A 22,475-nucleotide genomic window follows, 5' to 3' on the forward strand; every position below is an offset into this window, starting at 1 on the left:
GTAAATGTAAATTAAGAACTATATTCATATATATATATATATATATATATATACAGTACTGTGCAAAGGTTTTAGACAGGTGTGGAAAAATGCTGTAAACTAAGAATGCTTTCAAAAAGAGGCAGAATAAATACTTTATTTTCATCAATTAACAAAATGCAGCGAATGAACAGAAGAGAAATGTCAATCAAATCAATATTTGGTGTGACCACCCTTTGTCTTCAAGACTGCATCAATCCTTCCAGGTTTACTTGCACACAGTTTTTGAAGAATCTCGGCTGGAAGGTTCTTTCCAAACATCTTGGAGAACTAACCAAAGATCTTCTGTAGATGTTTCTCAAATCCTTCTGTCTCTTAATGTAATCCCAGACAGACTCCATGATGTTGAGATCAGGGCTCTGTGGGTCCATACCATCAGTTTCAGGACTTCTTCTTCTTCTTTACGCTGAAGATATTTCTTAATGACATTTGCTGTATGGTTGGGGTTGTTGTTCTGCTTCAGAATCAATTTACAATCATCGACTCCCTGATAGTATTTGCATGATGGATAAGTATCTGCCTCTATTTCTCAGCATTGTTGATACCATTAATCCTGAACAAATCTCCAACTCCATTTGCAAAAATGCAGCCCCAATCTTGCAAGGAACCTCCACTATGTTTCACTGTTGCCTGTAGACACTCATTATTGTAGTGCTCTCCAGCCCTTCTGCGAACAAACAGCCTTCTGCTACAGCTAAGTATTTAAAATTTTGATTCATCAGTCCAGAGCATCTGCTGCCATTTTTCTGCACCCTAGTTCCTAAGCTTTCATAGTTGAGTTGCTTAGCCTTGTTTCCATGTCAGAGGGATGTCTATTTGGCTGCAACTCTTCCATGAAGACCACTTCTGGCCAGACTTCTCCGGATAGTAGATGGGTGTACCTGGGTCCCACTGGTTTCTGCCCGTTCTGAGGTGATGGTACGGCTGGACATCTTCCCATTTCGAAGGTAAATAAGTTTGATGTGTCCTTCATCTGCTGCACTAAGTTTCCTTGTAGACCAATGCGTCTACGATCCTCAACGTTGCCTGTTTCTTTGTGCTTCTTCAAAAGAGCTTGAATATCTTGAAACCCCAGTCTGTTTTGAAATCTTTGTCTGGAGAAACTTTGTTGATGCAGTAGAACTACCTTGTGTTTTGTTGCTGTGCTCAGTCATGGTGTCTGACCTGTGACATAAAACTGTCTTCCACAACCTCAGCTTGTAGCAGAGTTTGATCCTCACCCAGTTTTGAGCTCCTACACAGCTGTATATTTTTCACTTAATGGCTATGTGTCAACCTACTTGTGAAATTGATGATCATTAGCACCTGTTTGGTAGAATTTGTTGATCATACACTTCACTAGAATCCTACAAAACCCCTGACTGTGTGCAAGTCTACCTATAATAATTGATGCTGGTTTGAAGAAAAAGGGTAGTAACAACAAATATTCATTTGATTTATTTTTCTCTTTTGTTCACTCACTTTGCATTTTGTAAATTGATAAAAATAAACTATTATTATTTATATTTTTAAAAGCATTCGTAGTTTACAGCATTTGTTTTTTACACCTAAAACGTTTGCACAGTACTTTTTATGTATATATGTATATTTGTATTGAGAACATTGAGAACAGCCCATGTATTCCACTTGAACGACCTTTATCAAAATACTTCTCTCACAATACTGTCGGTTTAATGTAAGACAAACCTGTGTCTGCACCTGGTCATGCAGCCAGTCGTGGCCGATGTTGGTTCAGGTCCACTCTTGCTGGACCACATGTACTGAAGGGTCGCCCTGATGCTGGTTGGAGGGGACATCTGACCAGAACTGGGGGCCTTCAGGCTCAGTTTGTGTTGTGTTTAAGTACAAAAGGTCAAATGACACACATGTCTCACATTCTCTGACTTTTTATGCCAAGTGGACATTCTGGCAGTGTTCAGCGGGAGACAATACATGGATCAGAGTTGGAATTTTGTTGGACAAACTCGCTCTGGCTCGGGAGCTTTTATCATAAAGGCAAATTCCAGACTCAAATTCTGTAAAATTCCGACACTGGTTGAACCATTAAAAGCTGTTTCCCTTTTCCTCTTGTTTTAACTCCATCACCGTAATGCAATGCAACAGTAGAAGCACTTATCAGAACCAATAAATATAACATAACAAGATTATTTATTTTGATTTTGTGCCTAAAGGGGACCTTGTTTTTTCTTATTTCAAGGTCAAAAAAAAAAGAAGTCAACAGTCAACAAAAAATATATATTTAAACGTATTTCTGTTCCAGTGCAGCAGGGAATTATATCTCGGACTGGCCAGGAATTCAGATATTCCTGGTCCAGTGAAGATTTTATTTCTCAAAACTGTCACAAACAAACCTGGTGACATCAGAACAAAAGCCCAAACCACCTGAACTAACTTGTTTGTCGTTGAATAACAGATGCTTTTTTCTCCTCTCAGGAGGACATCTTGGTTCATCTGAGATCTTAGAGCTAATCTATTTCTTTAAAAATATTTATTATATAAAGTTCTATCCATCTATCTTTTTTTTTTTAATATAATTTCCTGATGAGATGAAATCAATGTTTTAAAGAAGCTACGTGGTCTCGATGACCCGAGCCTTCTTTCATGTCTTAATCCGGGTGTGGATGAGGCGGCGGTCCGTGTGAAGCAGGAAGACCTGAGCAGGGATCACAGGTCTGGACCAGATGTCGGTCCGGGTTCCCAGCAGGTTCTTCTCAAACCCCATTGTTGTTCCTGTACACTTGTTTGTGGGTGATGAAGAGAAATAATCAAAGCTGTGAAACGCGCTACTTTAGATTCTCTGAGTGTGTGTTTGTGTTTACAATATACACACTTGCATTGTGTGCCACCAATACACTTCCTCTCCAGTGGCATGTGACCTCTCTGCTTATCCCCTCTGCGCCAGAAATCTAAACTTTTGTAAATAAAAAACATTTCAGCCAGTGAGAAAACTACGTCAGGAGGCACAAGTGTTTGTTTTCGTTTTCAGGTGAGTTTTTCTCAACTTCAAACCGTGACAATTGTTGTGTGAACCTGCAAGTAATATTGTGTGTGTTTGAGTGTGTGAATGTTGAACCTGCAGTCTTTAACTTCGGACCATTTTATCACGTGTTTCCAGCTTCTGATGTCCTGTTCAGCTCTGTTAAGTTTATGACCTCTATTTGTTGCCTCAACAGTCTTGTTTCATTAAAGTGAAAGTTCACCTAAAATCCAAATATCACTCTTTTACTCGCCCTCATGTCGACTAAGGGTTGACATTATTTTCAGAGACCTCCGTTCTTTTTTAAAGTTATAGTAAAAAATATATGTTCATTTTAATGAAGTGACTGATTCTTAGTTTTTTTTCGTACGAAAGGACAAACTTAAAAACATCCAAATACGTCCAACCTGCTCGTCTGTAACGTCCATCTCGTATTAAAGCCTCAACTAGAAGAATTGTTCTGAGCAAAATGAAATGAATAAAGCTTGTTTTTAGCAGATGCTGCTGGACCATCAGCACACCGACACTTGCAATGTGTTTGAATGAGGGAAGCAGCTGAGAGGCTGATAACTTCTGCTACAAACAAAGTTAAAATATAGACTTATTTTAGTTTTTCTTAAACAATTCCTCATTGGAGAGGCTTCAATATAAAATGGACGTGACGTGTCCATTTTATATTGAATCAAAAACAAAGACAAATTTGTTAAAATAAACAAACATTTTTGCCTATATCGATAAAAGGAAAATAATATTTTGAAAATACTACCAACCCTAAATCAACATGAGGATGAGTAGAAAATGAATGAAATTTGAATTTTGGGTGAATTAACCCTTCAACTGAATTTTAATCTACAGGTGGTCTAGTCAACTAGTTTGAACGTTTTCATTTAACTAAGATATAGATGTATAAGAACTGTGTACCTCCTAATTTTTTACAGTTTCATGCACAGACACATCTTAATGAAGATGGGAAAATTCTGTAAACAGCTTAAATAAAATAAATAAATATAATTAAAAAAGTTAATTGAAAATCGAATAATTTGTAAGTATCTCTCAAAAATGTTGATCTAATTCTAAAAGTTATTGTAAAAATGAATAAATAACTATTGATTTGATTAATTTAAAATAATTATAGTGCTATCAAAAATATGTATGAAGAAATGAGATAAAATATCGACTATTAAGCTTGAGAACTAATATTTACCTTTATTTAACATTGAAATGAGCTGAAATATTTGTTTTCACATTTTTTCAATATTATTTCTAGAAATGTAGATGAGGTCAATTTTTAATGAAACACTTGAATATTTGACAAAAACACACTTCTGATCACCGGATGAACTTTTATTGAAAAAACATTCATGTACAATAATAATATTAACAGTCGTAAAAAATCTGTACATTCCGTCAAACACTTGGAAGACCGAGAGAGAATATTTGCAACAGTAACGTATTTACACACCAAAGACGTTCGGTTTTTGATCCAGACACATCAATGATTATGGAACTGGTCATGTGACACAACTGCTGAAAAAACCTGCTTCTGACATTGAAATAAAGCATCATTTTTTGCTTAGATATAAACAGGCAAACTTTAAATTTTGTGCATAAATATTTCAGTAATTAAATAAATTATTGAATGAAGGATTTAGCTGCTATAAATGCGGCAATATTTTAACTGTTTAATCACAGATATAAGAATATTTTTTTTGATATTGTGACCCACGTATCATGATGTGTATCGTGAGGTTTTCACGCCTACTTTTTATTTTTAAAAACAACTGAAATGGTTCAAGTTTTCATCAGGAAATGTTTAAATGCTGAGCTGCGATTTTCTATTGAAACGTCAATGGTGTGTAAAGGCTTCAGATCTTGATGAGGCGGCTCAAGATTATAACAGACTGTACACTCTCTTTAAAAAACAAAGCCATACAACAAGTCACGTCCCCTAATAGGTACCAAATCACCAGGTGTCATTAAAACATGTAACTATGATAATAATACTCTGGCTTTCTTAAATCAGTCATCAAAAGTGAAAGGCAACATGTTAGCAGCACTTTTAAGAATCATACATTCTTACGTTCCACATTCTTAGTTGACTGCTGAGCAACTCACAAATCTGCCAACAACAGTGTCCAGTCGAGTTTGTTGCGTTGAACAAAATGACGGTCAGAAGGGTGAAAACGAATTAAAAAGATCATACATTGTTTAGAATCTTCAGTTTTGGTATGTGAGAAAACTCCTTTTTTTGGTTTCTAATTTTTATCATTACGGGAATCATTTATTAAAGATGAATTCAAACATATTTGTTCGCAGATTAACAAGAGCAATATCTAATTTCCAGATGTGTTGCATCCTCTAGACTAGAGTTAAAATATGAGTGAGGCCAGCTCGTGAACATATCGTCCAGTTGTACCTTTGTTCTGGACTTTCACTAAAAAAAAAAAAAAATCAGCAGAGAATCTTTTTATAACAGTTTTCTTGTTGGACAGCCAGGACTTGAAAAAGTCTGATCCTTTGTTCAACTGTGTGGTTCAGGTCGTGGCGCATGTGTCTCAAAGTCTGAAAAAAACGCACACAGCAGTACCGTTGGCTGGTCCTCTTAACAGGACCACTACAGAGATCCCTGACCAGTGTCGTGAAGTCATATTTCAGACTCTCGTCTCAGGGTGCGAGGCTCCAGCGGCACCGTGGCCTGGCTGTGTTCCGTCTCTGAGATGTTGTCGGTCTGGGTTCCGTCCGGCCCGACGCTGCCGCCGTTTCCCTCATCCGTGTCCTCCCTGCTCTCTAGCGCCATCTCGTTTTCGTAGCAGAAGGAGTTAGAGTTGGAGAGGATGTATTTTTTTTCGGCGAGATCTCTGGCGCTGCACAGGGGCGTGCTCTGCACCTCGTAAGTCTTGTGGAAGCGGGAGTAGTCCACCTTGTAGTAGTTTTTCTCCTCGAAGAGGACCGGCTCGAAGCGCTGACCCCACAGGATCTCCCCGGCCACGTAGGAGCTCCGGCACTGCGTGGTCATGGCGGTGGCCTCCACCATGCCCTCCAGGATCACCACGATCTCGAACTCGGAGGTCTCCAAGTCTTGTTTGCTCATGTCGTAAAAGGGACTTTCCTCGTCGATCACGTGGACGATGGTGATGGGAGACACCAGGAAGATGCGGTCGACGCCGCTGTCGAAGCCCACGTCGATGTCCATCTGGTCCAGGGGGATGTACTCTCCCTCCGGCGTCATCCGCGACTTCAGCAGCTGCGCCCGTACGTGCGCCTCCACCAGATGGCTTTTCCTCAAGTTGCCCACGCGCCACATTAAGCACAGCTTGTTGTCCCTCATCGCCACGGTGGCGTTGTGGCTGAACACCAGCGTCTCGTTTCGCTTCTTGGGCTTGGCCATCTTGGCCATGACGGCGCCGATGATGAAGGCGTCGATGATGCAACCCACTATGCTCTGGAAGACCACCATGAAGACGGCGGCGGGGCACTCGTCCGTCACGTATCTGTAGCCGTACCCGATGGTGGTCTGCGTCTCGATGGAGAAGAGGAAGGCGGCGGTGAAGCTGCTCACGTTGGAGACGCACTTCTTCCCGTCGCCGTAGAAAATGGCCACCAGCCAGAAGAAGCAGCCGAAGAACAGCCAGGACAGGAGGAAGGCCAGACAGAAGATCAGGAACATGTACCTCCAGCGAATGTCCACGCACGTCGTGAAGATGTCCGCCAAATACCGTTGGCCTTTCTCGCTGACGTTGACGAACTGAACGTTGCAGTGGCCGTCCTTCTTCACGAAGCGGCTCTGCGGCTGGTGGCGGGTGTGAACCTTGGCCTTGCCGTTGCCGTAGCCGTTTGGGACTGCCATGGTGGCGAGCTTCATGCCGTCCTCCACTGATGACACAATGCTGTAGCGGCTCGCTCGCACACTTCCCATCACCTCTGTCGGGGATGGCCGAGCTACGTCTGCTTTAGGAAACAGTCCAAGTTTCTGGAAAAAGCGTTGGAGAAACAGTTTTGAAAAGCTTCAGGAACCGACTAGGGGGAAAAAAACGGTGGTTTTCGAAGAAGCCCCGAAGAGCTTCGGTCTGGATCTGGAGCCGCAGAAGGATGGATATCTCAGTCTTTACTCATTGGCCGACAGCAGATTTTTCATCACCATCTGCAAAAAAAAAAATAAACATCACTTTTCTGAAGTAAAACTGTCAACATGTCCTCGTCACAGTAGAATACTCTCGTTCGCTGTCTGAGAAAATACTTGGACGTCAGAAGGTTCCAGCTGTGCCAACAACATCTAATGCAGTCTTGACAATCCACAACACTGACATTTATCCCCAGATCGTTTTAAGCTGTCACTCCAATTGGTCCGGACCTCGCAGGTTATTTCCCCGAGTTTTTAACTTTGTTTTTCTTGGCGGAGCCGACAGTTTCTCGCAGGGTTGTGGGTCACGGCGTTCAGAAGGAATCTCATGAACCGCTCGGTTTCTTTCAGTCGACTTCTGACGCTAACTTCTGACGTTTACTTCTGACGTCGAAAACACAGATTTCTTATCCGTCAACGTTATTTACTTCATCAGTCGACGTCAGATGTGGCTACATTTACAGATTTTCTTTCTTTCTGTCTGCTGTCCTGACAGCAATAATTATAATTATCAAATGTTCTTTGTCCTATTTTTTTTAATTTCCTGAGTATAAAATGATTGAATTTGCGAACAGGCAAAAAAAATCAACCCTTTAAAACACATGTTCTTTCACTGTTTCTGTTCAGAACTTGGAGTGTTATTTCAGACCCGAGCGTTCATGTTTCCCCCCCGACTTGTTGACTTGTGGGATTTGTCCGCTCTGTTGCCGCGATGGCGAAGTCCTGAGAGGATTCCAAACATCGTGCTTCGTAGCAACCTGTGCTCTCCAGTTCATCTGCTTCGGACTTTAAAAGGTGATGGATTGAGATGGAAGATGATTTGCTGTTCTCTTAGAATTGTTTTTGACTTATTATTTGTTTATGACAACACACAATAAAATGTATATCCCATTTATCCCCCTCAAATAAAAACGGATAAGGAAAATAAGATAAACCTTAATTTGAGTACATTTAGAATTAAATGAGTTTAATCTCAATTTGAAATGGCCACTTTTATTCATTTTTTTTATTTAAACTATCACTTCACAACATTATAAAACAATTTAAAGAAGGGATTTATATTAGTGTTTTCACTGTCAGTCAAGATCCATTGTAGACGTTATTACGTAGTAATAATTGTCAACACTAGATGAACATAAATACTTCTTTTACCATCTGTCATTCTTCAAACATCGTTCACAGTAGTTTTCTGTGAATCAAATTTCAACAAATGGTGACAGGTGATAAAACGCACGCATGCGCGCGCACGCACAAGTGACCCTAGCTGAAAAAAAGAGTTGCAAAATAAAACAATAAAATGCTATAGAATAAAACATGAATACAGAATAAAACAAGAACAATAAACAGAATAAAATAAGAATATACAATTATTAAATAAACTTAAATGTACCTGTTTCTGTGTGTGCTCATCTCTGTGAATATAATCCAGGCATCAGAACTTTCATCACGTGACACTCGACCACCATGTCCAAGTCTCTCTGCAGGTCCCAGACTGTGGAACATGTAGTCGTTGAACCGGACTGTGGTTCTGGTTCTGGCCGACCCGGACTGTGGCATCAGTTCTGGCTTCACCCGGACAGTAGCACCGGAAGCTCCAGGCAGCTGGAGGACCCGGACTCGTGTGCCGGTTCACGCGCTTGTGCTGAGGCGCGAGCTCTTCTGCCGATTCTTAAACAGATGCACCGGCGAAGCCCCGCCCCTCGCGGTGCAGGCAGCCAATCAGAGGGCAGCGAGGGCGCGTGGAGTTCGCAACAAACACTTGTAATAGGATAACAAGTTGTGTTCAGTTAAACCATCGTTATTTTATAAACCTTTTAAAAACTCACATTTTTATGTGTGATCATGTGTCTTTTAACTATTCACTGGATTCATTAATAGGATTTACTTTATTGCAATCATTTTATTCCATTTTACTCTAATGTTCTATCTTATGGACTAACGCAGTGTGTTATCTTGATCTTTTTAGAATATATTCTTGAGTTTTCTTTTATTATTGTTTAAGCGCTTTGTGACCCTGGTCTAGAAAAGCGCTCTATAAATATTACTTACTTACTTACTTACTTAGTATATCTAATCTTTTATCATATTGTTACTATCGTTTCACTGCGTCATTTTTAAAATGATTCATGTTTGTTTAGTCTGAAAGGTATATGAATAAAAAAAATATTTGTTTTATAGTTTAAATGATTAATAGTGGTTGTTGTAGTATATTTATCTCTAATTTTGTTGGAACTGTACTCAGATGCTGACCCCTGACCACTGCCGATAGAAACAAGAACTATATAATAAGAAATAGAGTATGGACTAAAATGAACACAACCAAAAACAATCCAAGTGAATAAAAACGTAAAGGGAAATAAAGAAAATGTGTATATAATTGTTGTTCAAATCCTCTAAATGTCTAATATTTTATCTGAATGTACACATGCGCCTTATATTTGACTAAAGTTTTCAGAGTTTTGGTAAATAGATTAACATGCTGTCAATGGCAGTGATTTTTATGGTTCAAATGGAAAACGAGTCTGTGGAAACAATGACTCACTTTCACACTGTCGAAGTTAATCTACTGGAAGTTTGACTTCGATAATTTTAGCTTGGACTCATTCTTCCACCTCTCACGGTCCTTTTTTTCTCATTCTATTTTAAACTGCGGCTTATTTTGAGTGTGTATTTAAGTCACCTGAGCCCTCGACCCACCACTGTGTGTTTTCCACGCACAATTTCCCGCATTTCAGACACATGCAGGCGAAGTTACTGCCCAGCGCAGCGCCGCCACGTGGAGAAGAAGGGACACTGCAGAGTGCTGGACCCAGGAAGCTGAAGCGGAATGTGACGTTTTCAATAAATACCGAACCTTAAAATTCTTTCATCACATCTGAAAGCTGAGGTGCAGTGAATGTTTGCACTGTGTGAGTTAATACATTGACAAACAAACAGTTTATGAATACATTTTTTATTGCAAGGAATTCTATTTTCTTTATTTAAGACAGATACAATAAACATTGAAATCACATTTCCTATATAAAAAAAAAATGTACGTTTGGCCAAAAGTTAAATATCAATAAAGAAGTAGCTTAGAATTGGAAAAGTCACATGACTAAAATCCACACAACTATAGTTCTATATTAAAGAGGTTCCTTGTGTTGTCTTGTTTCTCTCTGCAGCTTGAAGCCCTTGCTGGCCTGAGGCCAGTTATCACGGCCATGCCCGGCAGGGTCACGTGATCGTTGCCCACACGTGTGGGTCATGTCGACCCTCAACCCCACAAAAACCCTGGAGATGCGGCTATAAACTTCAGACAATGACGACTTTCTTACATTTCGGGCTGAGTCGGATTCTCCGGCAAAGTCAAAGTGTTTTTGTGCTGATCCTCCGCTCGCGACGACACTTTGGTTTCAGCGTCGGCGTCGTTCACAAGTTCTACCGTTACCTTCGGCGGTTTCAGGTTCGTCTGCGGGCACCTCGGTGAGGGTCGGGGCGACGGTCGGGGCGAGTGTCCGGGCGAGTGTCGTGGAGAAGATCTGGGCGAATGTCTCGGTGACGGCTGGAGCTGCTTCTTGCGTTCGTACGCCTCGGCGCTCACCTCGGGCACCAACACCTTCGCCGTCTGGTTGAACAGGTTGTAGTCGACCCTGTAGTGCCTCCTGCTGACCCGGATCATCTCCTGGAAGAGCTGGCCCCACAGGATCTCCGGCGGAGTATAGGAGGTGCGGGTCTGGTGCAGCATTCCCGTGGAGTCGTCGGTGTACGTGAAGGAAACCACGAGTTCGAAGTCGGACTTGCGCAGCTCGGCCAGACTCAGGCGGTACAGCGGGCTGCCCGCCTCGATCCGGTGAGAGATGGCGTGTGGGATCACCAGGACCAGTTCACTCTGCTGGATCAACAGGTCTTCGTAGGTCACATCGACTCTCCCGGTGGCATGGACGGTGGACCGTACGATCTGAGCGCGAGCGGTTCCTTCCACCAGATGATTCTTGCGGAAGTCGCCGACCCGCCAGGAGAGAGTCAGGTGACTGTCCCGGAGGTTGATGACGGCGCAGTTGCTGAAGCCGATGGTCTGGGCCCTCTTCCTGGCGGAGGCCATTTTGGCCACGACGATCCCGATCACGAACGTGTCGATGAAGCAGCTGATGACGTCCTGGACGGTGACGACGACGATGGCGACCATGCAGTTCTCCGACATCCCCCTGAAGCCGTACCCGATGGTGGTCTGGGTCTCCAGCGAGAAAAGGAACGCGGCGGTAAAGCTGCGTACATTGTACACGCACGGGTCGTTTTTGAGGTCCTGGATATCCCCGTTAGCCAGCGCGATGACCCAGTAGAGTATTCCGAAGAAGAGCCAGGACAGGATGTAGGACAGAGCGAAGATGAGGAACATCACCCTCCAGCGGATCTCCACCAGCGTGGTGAAGATGTCGGTCACAAACAGCAGCCATTCTTCGGGAACGTGTCGGAAAACCACGTTACAGTTGCCTTCCTTTCGGATGTAGCGGTGTCTTCTCCGCTCGGGTCCATTTTCCGTCCTCACTGCTGTGATGTCATCAGCATTTTGGACGGATTTATATTGTTTTGTCATCGTCTAGAACCTGCAGAGAACAAAGACACATTTGATATTAAATATTATATTGAAAATGACTTAAACTTGATAAAAACTAAACTGCTCCACTGCGGCCTGAGGTCACCAAACATCTGATGGAGTTTTATAATGAAGTTCAAAATGTAATCATTAGGAAACTTATAGGACTAGATCAAGACTGTAAGTTTATGTCATTGACATTAAATGAAACACTTCAGTCCAAACGTGACAAACACAAACCCATTTTGCATGAATAGTGCCTTGTTTAAGTAAGAAAAATTACATCAATTTAACATCAAAGAGTATTTATTGTGAAGTTTTTAATAGTAAAAATAAGGACAAGGACAAATAAGAAAATAGAAAAATTAAATAACAGACGAAAGACAGAATTACGAATATGAGGAGTTTGAAGCTTGAACATGAATTGAGTTCATTCTTACTCCTGGAAGGTTCAGGTAACGGTTTGATTTTAAACCTTTTTTTTTTCCATGAGAACTTTAAGTGACTTCCAGATCAGAAGCTCTTTTTCACCCTGGGTGGAGTTCTCACAACCCTCCCAGGTCCAATAATGGAAGCTGGAAAGTCAGAGTCTCAGAGACGCAGGGAGAGAAAACAAATGTGGAAGCTGGAATTGTTTCAGTGCGGATGAGAGGAAGCATCAATCACAGCCAAACCACCAGAGCAGTCCTCTGTGCACAGAACCCTGGTGATTCGACTCGGGTAGTTAACGGCAGAGAGTCCACTGTTCACAGGGAAGATTCCCATGATTGCCAGCCCGTATAACATCCCAGCAAAAGTTTTAAATGCTGAAACGGTCTTAGTTCTGGTCTGACTCTGAGTAGGTTGATTTTTTATTTGTTCAATAGGTTTTAATCGTAAATAATTTACCAGTTTCTGCAAGATCAGCGAAAATGCTTTTATTTCCCACAATTTATTTGTTTCATTTTCACTTTAACATATAATGTCCATTCATGCTGATGAAGTGGTGATAACAACTTTTAACTTATTAATTTCACCACTGACGCTATTTCCTTCAATTGCATTCATCCTCAATCTGAAGTATTAATTCATAAAACATTGATTTTATCAATCTGGACGGCCAGAGAAAGTTAAGCAACATGTGTGAAAATTCAAGACTTTGTCTGACATTTCTGCTTCAGAGTTCATCAGGTTCTCATTTATTTAGGGTTAGTGTCAGTTCATCTGAAAATCTCTGTGATCATCATCAGGTCTTGTTTCATCTTCCTCAACTCATACGGAGTGAAACTTTGTTCAGATTATCACTAATTTATTTGTATTTTCACTTATTATTACTATGTGAGTCAATGAGATCGAGCTGCACACTTCACCCGTTGATGTCACAAAACCACGCCCAAATTCCCTTTAAGCCAGAGCAGCTGAAAAACTCACAATTTCACATAAATTACCTTTAAAAAAACAAAACAAAAATGAACCTATAAATAACACACAAAGTAGGTTGCAAAAAAAAACCCTTCCTCCGCAATTTAAGTTAGGGAAACTTCTAAAGTTTTTCCGGCGGCATCCACCTGGCCACTGAACACATATCTTAGACCACTAATGGAACATCGGTCAACATTTGTTGTTCTGAACGCCCTTACCCTGGAAACAAAACTTCCTGTCTGCTCACTTACAAGCCCATTACACGCTCACTTACAGCAAACGACATGGCGACACCGTCTGTTCTTCACTGGGTCAGAACCGTGTGCACGGGTGGCCTCTAACGACCTTCAGGTCAGATAAATGATCCAGAACCAAAAGACTTCCCTAATGTCAAACGTTTTCATGCACGATAACATCGAACATTTTATTTTGAGGCCAAAACACCTGTAGGGTAGATGTGTTTCCTGAAGGTTAATAGCATTAATGGACCAGAACCAGGCTTACAAGTTATTCATTGTTTCTGATTTAGAAAATCATAATGAGTGTTGAGAGAAAACATACGGTGAAAAAACAACTAAATCTTTCCTTTCTAGAGACTCTGAATCACTTCATCTGCAACAAACTCACCTGTGTGTTATTGTCAAGTTAAACCGTGTAAGTATGAATTTTTTAGTAAATAGTAATAGTAATAGCAGCACAATCTGAGAGTGTTTTACTCATTTATTTTTGCAGGGAAAAAAAAGTTATCCAATGCACGTGCTGACCTTTGGTGATGTGCTGCCAGGTTGTTTCCAGGATCAATAAGTAAGTATTTATGAAACAGACTTGGACTTGTTGTGTCAGCAACATCCACTGGTGAAACAGGAACGGGGTCTTATCGCGGCGACAAAATCTAAAGAAGGTTTAGTACTTTGCTACAGGCAGGAAACTGGTGCTCATGTTACGGCTGGACTTAAATCAGTGTTTTTAAATTATAAACTTAAATTTCTCCAACTTTCCATTTGACTCCATCGTCTTGTAAGCATTTTGGACGGATTTTTGTTAAGTTTCTTTAGACTTTAGACAGAAATTTCACCAATCTACCGATGTACTACTACTCCTAGCTAAAAAAAGACGAGTAAATAAAAAAATATATACAAGTCAAAAGAGAGATACGCTTTTTTAAAGATAGAAAAATTATTTAAAAAAAATCTAATTAAAGAATTAGCAAATCTAATTGGTTCTGAACATCGAAAATGACTGCATTAGAAAATATTTACAATACAGAATTAGGTATTTAATCACGTCTTCACTCTGAACACTAGTTTAAAGTGCAATATTATTTAAATAAAAATGTTTTCAACTTGCTTTCATGATTACTTTTGAGAGAAACTTTAACATCAGATGAAAAAAGTAGAGCCAAACATTTAAAAAAAAACCATCAGTTGAAGGAGTCGTACCTGAGTTGTGAGCTGGCGACGTCGTACAGTAGCTCAGGTCTCACCTGCTGGAAGGAGCCTCACTGCTGTCAAACCACCAAAACTAAAGATTAACACCTCCCTCTTGTATCACATGGACTCTCCCTGACACACACACACACACACACACACACACACACACACACACACACACACACACACACACACACACACACACACACACACACACACACACACACACACACACACACACACACACACACACACACACACACACACACACACGTGCATACACACCCCTTCACTTGTTAATGGGTTGAAGAATAATTTTTGCAGCTTTGTTGAATTCTCCTGGCACCAGATATTACACTTGTTTTCATGATCTCTCTTATTTCACTACGCAGTTCAACAATGAAAATCATAACAAACAAAAATAAACACGTACACGGTGTGATGATCATCCCTGGATCAAAGTCCTTTTATTACCTGTTAAAATTTAAATTGAATCATGTTCTGTTGTAAAATGTTATTTAATCGCCAATTAAAGTAGTATAGCTACTTACTGTGTGTGTAGTAGGTTTAAGCGTTTTATTGGCAGGGGTTTATGCTACCATAGTAGTTTACTGTTGTTGTCGTACAAGGAGGATGAGTATTAACAGAGGTACTTTAAAGAGTATTGAGTATCAGGGTAAACTGCTGCAGTATCGGTAGTAGCAGTAGCAACCGTTGCAGTCACAGCAACAGCAGTTGAACTTTTAATTTAAGTTGTTGTACCGTACTAAAGTACCCGTAGCCGTTGACAGTGGAAGCAGTATTAGTGGAAGTAGTCAGAGTAGAAGCTGTAGCACTAGCGCAGGGGTGGGCACTTGAAATTCTTCAAGGGCCACATTAAATTCTGTGAATGTTGTTAGGGGCCGTCAAGCAAAAAGAAAGAAGAAAAAATCCCTAAAAGTAGGACATGCGTCTTTAGGCCGTGACATTTTTTAAGCTAAATAAGCTGCAATTTTATTCTTGTAGTAGTAGTTAAAGTAGCACCAGTAGGAGTAATAGCAGCATAGAACTGTGAACTGAAGAATCTCTAGAAATATCCGCAATAATAGAGTCAGATTAGTAGCAGCGGTTACTTTGATAAAAGTAATGTCGCAGTAGAACGACAGTCACCTTCTAAGATTTGAACCCGTACAAGTCACATTGACCCGTCCTGGATTGGGTTTCAGTGGCCCAGATCTGTTTGTCACTACATAATAAAACAGCAAATGTTATCACAATATGTTCAACAAGCCCCATTCTCCGACGGCCAATCAGAGCGAAGACCTGAAACCCGAGCCACCTGAGGAAGAATAGCTGCAGAGTACCATTGTGGAGACAATATCTCAGATTTGGGTAAAGGAGGAGGTGTCAATCATTCTTGCTCTGTAACCTTTTCCCTAGAAATTCAGCGAAGACAAGCTGAGGTCTGTGAGTTTCTCTGTCGTGATTGAACAATTTTAAAAACGCGGCGGGCCAGAGTTAACAGGATGGCTCCAGAGAAGCGGAACATTGATGACTCCCTTATTTCCCTTATTTTCTAGGAAAAATAAATTATTTGTACCTAATAAAACTCTCGAGCCCAATTGTTCTGAAAGGTCCGGCGGTGAGGCCATAAAGTGAAAAAAGCTGAGTGTGAAGCTGGCAACGAACCCATAATTATTATTGATTTGTACCCCACTTACCTGAGATGAACACTCGCCTAGAGCGTGTATCTCAAAGACCCTTTTTTTAAGTTGAGTTTTTGAACCTAGTGCTCTTTTCCTGCTTCCTTCTTCAACCTGGACGTCCACTAGCTTCTCCTTTGTCTCTGATGGTTGGCACTGAGCGCAGACACAAGATCACTCTTGACTATGACGACCCAACACATCTCTTTCAACTACACAAAAGACAAGTACAGACAGTATTCATCCATTTATTCTTGATTATGGTCCCATATGTAAGGCCGTGGATTCAATGTAAGAATGAGGCAATCCAGGAAAACGACACACACGGTGAGGGAAGACAAGGTTTTATTCAACAGTGAACGATTCATCATTTCGTGAGCAGAGATGTCATGAAGACGACATCAATCCTGTGTTGTTTCCCTCATTATGTGAATTGAAATATGTCACCAGTGACTCTTTGCTTGTTGCTAGTAAACTTGTTTTGTGTAGATTCTGTCCATGACGCTTTAGTAAATACAGGTTCTCTCCTTCCTTTCACGATGTGGAGTCTGGAGGTTCACGGATGATTCTTAAGGCCGGAACAAACCAACCTGATTCTGTTATTATTTTTTATTTTTTCTTGGTGTGTCCCTGAGAGTCATGGACGACTGCTCTCTCTCTCTTTGTCCCACGTTGACCTCATTTGGGGAATTAGTGGACGATCATCAATGACTGATGGAAACATGGCAGATTCATCCTCATACTGTTTTTAAACCACAATTACTATTTGACCAAGTGGTGTTCCAAGCCTCAAACAGCCCTTCAGACAAAAAACGACTCATGAACTCATTTGACCTGGCGAAGCTGTTCTTGGCTCCACAGCTGCCTCTGCGACCCTTCAATTTCAATCCAGTCTCGTAATATCTCTCCTATGACTTTCACACGTTTTTGGAATCAAAGAAACGTATAAATAATCCAAATCTGTCAGTATATTTGGTTTCAATCACTGTTTAAATGCTTCATAAATCGTGTTTTTATAGCTGAGTGCTTGGATTCATAAAATCAAGGTGTCTGGAATTTGCCTATAATTACTATTTTCTGTGGATGTAGTTTTTCTGGCAGGCAGGAGGAAACAATGTAAATGGTCTCTGGAGGGGCAGCAAAATAACTGTTAAGTCTAAAAATTTGACCAAAAACCTCATCTCTCTGCTCCAGTTCTGTTAAATTTCTGCTTTCGTTCTTGCAGGATTATGTAATCCCTTAGAATGCCAGGATCCCTGTTTGCATAAAGTCAGTCAACCTCAGCAAAAGTCTTGGGAATATTTTTGCAGGAACAATCCAGCAGAACTAAAAATAACCCAAACTCCCGATTTCGTCTTTATGTTTTTTTCCGGCCAACATCAGTGAGAGTTTCCACTCAGATTGACAGCTCCACAATTTAGATTTGGTATCAGGTTTCGTTAGATTCCACCACAATCTGGAGTTTAAAAAAAACCCATCAACCCTGTCATTCAGTTCATGGTTGGGAAAAGTGCATCGTCAAAGAGACTGAAGCTTCAAAAAGAATTAACGCAGTTACTTTTATATTCATTTGATCCCTGGAAATCATTCAAACGTTCCACACAGAAGCTGGTTTCCATGTCCCAGCTTCTCATTGTTCATTAAACGCCGGCTCAGAAATGAATGACCCAGTTGAAGGACAAAGTCTGTTGGTGATGGTTTTAATTATTTGTTTTCTTTTCATAGAGGCAGGCTTGACATCTGGAGAATCTGACAACCAGTCAATTTAGAATACGGAATAAGTGGACCAGCTTACAAGGTTTCACTTACACTAACCATTTCCTAGACACAACTAGAACTGCATCCACGGGAATTCTGGATGTCAGTGTGTAGTTTTGTTAATTTAAATATTGTGAAATTTTTCAGGTTTTGGACATAGTTCAACTAATGTGTTGATTTAACTGTGTATTAAATATATCTTGGACCCCCTATTGTATGTGTCTGTTTGTACAAAATTCTCTTTTAATAAAGATATTACAATTAGAAAATGTGTTTAAGCCCTGCCTATTGAAAACACTTTTCTGGAGATTAAATATTGTTTACAATAACCCACTCTGCTGTGATTGGCCAAGCATTAAGGTTTGTCACTGTGTGGCATTTATCCCGGAAGTCTCCACCTCCAAGGGACTCGATGTATAAACAAAGTGGGCATGATTACAGCTTGCCGGAGGAGGAGTGAAGTCATTATTACGTCATAATGGACTCTGCCCTCTGATATTGAATGGGTTTTTTTGCAAAACAAATAAAATAGACAGAAATCTTGGGGATGTGGTGGTATTGTCTACTTTGACAAATACTTTATTTGAATAATAAAAGAGTTGTTTAATGTTATAATCCAAACTCAAACAGGACAGGACAAAACATAAAATTGAGCTACTGTGAAGTTCTATATACAGTGCATCATTTTAAGATTGTTTTGAAGTTATGTGGGTTTTGTTAAAGGCAGATCTTAAATGTCTTTCATGGTTATTATGTCATAGTTTACACAGAGCCTGAAAACAAGATTTTCCTAATGGACTTGACATTATGATGGTCTTGTTTCTGCCTTTAAAATCAACTTATTTGTAATTCGAAACGTCACAGGGCCCTCGGACATCATGGAGGTTTAGTACATGTAGCACGAGAAAGTCAAATTAAAGATCAACCGCCTCGTGACCCCCCTCTTCTTCAGTCGTTCACTTTGGAAAAATCTCTGGAGTTTATTTGTAGATTGAAAGTGGAGGAGAGTTTGCTTGTAAGTGTTTCCAGCCATTTGGGTTTTTCCAACAATTTCACTCCACTAGAGGTTTTTATCCTCATCAGCTGCAGGTTCTGAGCTCGTGTCCATCATCAAAACCTTTCATTTAAAGAAAGTGGAAATACAATTTGGCAAATAAAAATAAAAATGTCTCATATTTAAGATAATTTGAGTGTATTTTCATTTATAATCCCACATATATGTCCATGTATTCACTTTATTTATTATCAAAATTGTCGCTGATGACCATCAGCGACAATTTTCTTAAATAAAACCCTGTTAAAGTGTTAAAGGGCAACTAATGTGTTGAAGTAAGTGTTTCTTAAATAGATGTTGGACCTCTATTGTATCATCATTATGTTTCTGTATGTAAAAAACTCTCTTTTCATTGAAACATTTATATTTTTAAGTGTGCTTAAGCCCCGCCCACTGAAAACACTTTTCTGGAGGTTAAATCTTGTTAACCATAACCACACCTTCTCTGCTGTGATTGGTCAAGCATCAGGGTTTGATACTGTGCGGCATTAATCCCGCAAGTCTCCACCTCCAAGAGACTCATTGTATAAATAAAGCGGGGCGTGATTACAGCTGGCTGGAGAAGGAATGTTGTTTTTCAAAAGGAGATGGTTGGCATTTTTAGAAAGTGCCATCTAATGGTTCGTGTCCTCAGAATTCCCAAGGGATCACCCAATTGCAAAAAACCTAAAAGTTTTTCCACACTTTCTTACAGCAAATTTTTATCATGACATTAAATGACTAAAAGAATGCATATTGAACTTTAAAAGATGAAACAATTTTCCTGGACCTACGGCTACAACAGGACTGTGATCACAGAACGTAAACCTCTCTGAGAGGGAGACAGTGCAGGAGGCCAAACAATCTGGTCCAGTTTTCCATCGTGACTCTCGGGAGTATTGAACTGAGAAAAAGTAGGAAGTATCATTTCACTCCCAGCGTGGTTCTGTGCTGAATTCAGAACTCCAGAAGCCAACTTCAGAGGAAATAAAAACCCTCGAGCAGCCGCAGTGTCTGCAGATTGATCCACCAACTGTTGTCACAGAGTTCTGGCACAGCTGGACACGGGTCGAACCGCAGTCATCCAGAGAATCCAGATGGATTTGCCTAAATACAACTCATCCCACACTCACATCCTTTTTATGTCTCCTCTTCTGTTTACTTCTGGTTCGACGCCGAGCTCTGCTACACCAAGTGGCCGTCTCCTGTATCTCCACCAGTTCTTATGTTGACCAGATTTAAAAGAATGTTTAATCTCGACAAAGAATGTGAGAGGTTTTCAGTCTTTCTCCAGAATCAAACTGTGTGGTTTTGTAGCATCAGCCGTTTGACAACGACAAAATTAAGAGAAATAGTCCTGACATTTGGGGTCGCCACTTCAAAGTACAGTTGCACGGAAAAAAATAGTCTGTTACTTTAGATGACGTACTCTCAAAGCAGAAAATGTAGATTTTTGCCTCACACACATGAGTTTGATGGATCAATTGACATGATCTTATGTTAAGTCATGTTATTAAGCGTCAAAGGTGTCACTGTCCGTCCATCTTATTGAGCGTAACATCTGCGACGAAGGTTCAAAATGGAGGACATTTTATCTCATCTGGAGGAGAGAGAGAGTAAGAGAGAAAGAGAGAGAATGTCGTGTCTTTGTTATTGAAAGTTTGTTTCTTGTATCGTTGGTCCACTTGCACACGGAGGCCCTCAGGCCCGGTCACTGCTGGTTCCTGCAGCTGGACCTACAACCTCAGCAGCATCACACTCTCTGCCCCATCTGTGACAATAAACACTTAGATGACCTCCTCCTGTCAGCTGACGCTATTTCATGTTCCTCACCATCGGCCTTTGGGACGGATCCACGCAGAGAAGGTCCCCTATCCCATGATCCCCCCCGTCGAGCCGGCCCTGCAGGTCCGGTTCTTTTCCCTGCTATAGGATCTCCTGACATGAAATATTCCGGTGTTTTGTCATGGGACCATAATTATTTATTAATTTCCCCTAACCTTGCGTTCCATTGGGCGATGTCCTTGAATCATGAGTGAGGGGTTAAGAGACATTACTGAGCCAGAGTGAAGCTAAAATGCGTCACTTTTGTCCAGAATCTTCAGAATAAATTCCTCCTTGTTTGTTAGTTTGAAAGCCTCCAAAGAAATAATCGTTACCGAGTGTAAGATTTCCAATACAGTGATCGATTTCTGGACCAACACACACAGCAGCTTGGGTTTTTATTCTCAGAAGAGAAGTCGTGTGCAGTCCGCCGCATGCCTGACGTCCAAATATAGGAAGGATTCGATCCTGTCTGCTATGTAACCTCACAATCTTCGGTACGAATCCAGCGAACTTGGCGCGGCTCGAGCTCAGCTTCTTGACTGACGTCCGACCCTTCAGCCTTCTGCCCGCAAGACTAGCTCAGCCGGGGCCAGCTCGTTATTGTGTGCGTGCGTTTGGTGTTTCATCATAACATATCTCCCGTAGTCCAACTACCTGTAACATTTTCCGTTTTGCTAATATTTTCCATGATATTCTCCCACCACCACTGGATTTCGAGACGTTATCCAGCTCAATATTTATTCACAATTTTCCAAATGAGTGCTTTCGTTTAACGTCTTTATTAACCTCCGCGAAGCAGACTCTGCTCCGGCTTTAACGAGGAGGTTGAACTTTGGCAGGCGGCAGCTGCTAATCTGCTCGTGCGCAATTTCAGACGTGCGGCTCGAAGCTTTAACGTGTTAATTTAACGCCGTGTGACAAACTGCTCATTAACACGAGAGGATCACACTTGTTTTTACTACACAAAGGTGTTAAACCAAGTCTGGATGGAATTGGCGTCGGACTCAGCGTTCGCTATGAAAGGAGTTGCTGATGCATGTTTTCGGCCCCGCGCACCTTAGAGTCAGGACCGTGCTGCTGACCCGAGCGAGAGGCTGTATTCGAACACCTCCGAGAAGAGCCCGAGGACATGGTTATCTCAAATACTTGTCGGCTTTGTTCAAATAAATAACTTCTGGGAAAAGAAGTTGAAACGAAACACGAGCACTTGAAGATCAATGATGCTGACACGGGATTTAAACAAAAACACAACAATATAACCAGTTCTTCATCAGTATTCACTTGTTATCTCAGGGTCAAGGTGACCCAAAGGCCAGAACATTTTTTTATTTGTGGTATCCCTTGTGTTTACACAAATACATATTCAGTGGCTCAGGTCGTTCACAACACAAGGGTTAATAGGTGATTAATTCGTCAGAGAAACAACTTGATCATTAAAAGAATAGGAAGACTTGTAACCCAGAAGGTGATGTTTTCTTCTCCAGGTTCCTAAATGTACTATTGAAACTCCTGTTTGGTCTCCGGGTCGGCAACAGTGAGCGTTTTAGACCTGGATGACACTTCTTCAGGTCGTCCTCTACACATGCATAAATCTCTGATATACAGATGAAGCAACGTGTGGCGTCACAAATA

At 40.9% G+C, this 22,475-nt stretch overlaps 2 protein-coding genes across 2 annotated transcripts; both read right to left on the bottom strand.

Annotated features, from left to right (window-relative positions):
- Window positions 1-4,339: 4,339 nt before the first annotated feature.
- On the bottom strand, window positions 4,340-8,757 carry kcnj2a (potassium inwardly rectifying channel subfamily J member 2a). Its single transcript, XM_087783942.1, has 2 exons — window positions 8,527-8,757; window positions 4,340-7,157 (listed from the first exon to the last, which is right to left on the bottom strand). The coding sequence occupies exon 2, from the start codon at window positions 6,930-6,932 to the stop codon at window positions 5,661-5,663; it is 1,272 nt and encodes a 423-aa protein (XP_087640068.1). The 5' UTR covers window positions 6,933-7,157; window positions 8,527-8,757; the 3' UTR covers window positions 4,340-5,660.
- Window positions 8,758-10,094: 1,337 nt separating this feature from the next.
- kcnj16a (potassium inwardly rectifying channel subfamily J member 16a) lies at window positions 10,095-14,822 on the bottom strand. Its single transcript, XM_087782789.1, has 2 exons — window positions 14,553-14,822; window positions 10,095-11,722 (listed from the first exon to the last, which is right to left on the bottom strand). The coding sequence occupies exon 2, from the start codon at window positions 11,710-11,712 to the stop codon at window positions 10,450-10,452; it is 1,263 nt and encodes a 420-aa protein (XP_087638915.1). The 5' UTR covers window positions 11,713-11,722; window positions 14,553-14,822; the 3' UTR covers window positions 10,095-10,449.
- Between the last annotated feature and the right edge of the window lie 7,653 nt (window positions 14,823-22,475).

Source organism: Callionymus lyra, chromosome 2, assembly GCF_982586985.1.
Source record: "Callionymus lyra chromosome 2, fCalLyr1.hap1.1, whole genome shotgun sequence".
NCBI lineage: Eukaryota > Metazoa > Chordata > Actinopteri > Syngnathiformes > Callionymidae > Callionymus > Callionymus lyra.

What these genes read in the sequence shown, in the direction of transcription:
- kcnj2a (XM_087783942.1), bottom strand. Translation starts at nt 6,932, where the DNA reads ATGGGAAGTGTGCGAGCGAGCCGCTACAGCATTGTGTCATCAGTGGAG.
- kcnj16a (XM_087782789.1), bottom strand. Translation starts at nt 11,712, where the DNA reads ATGACAAAACAATATAAATCCGTCCAAAATGCTGATGACATCACAGCA.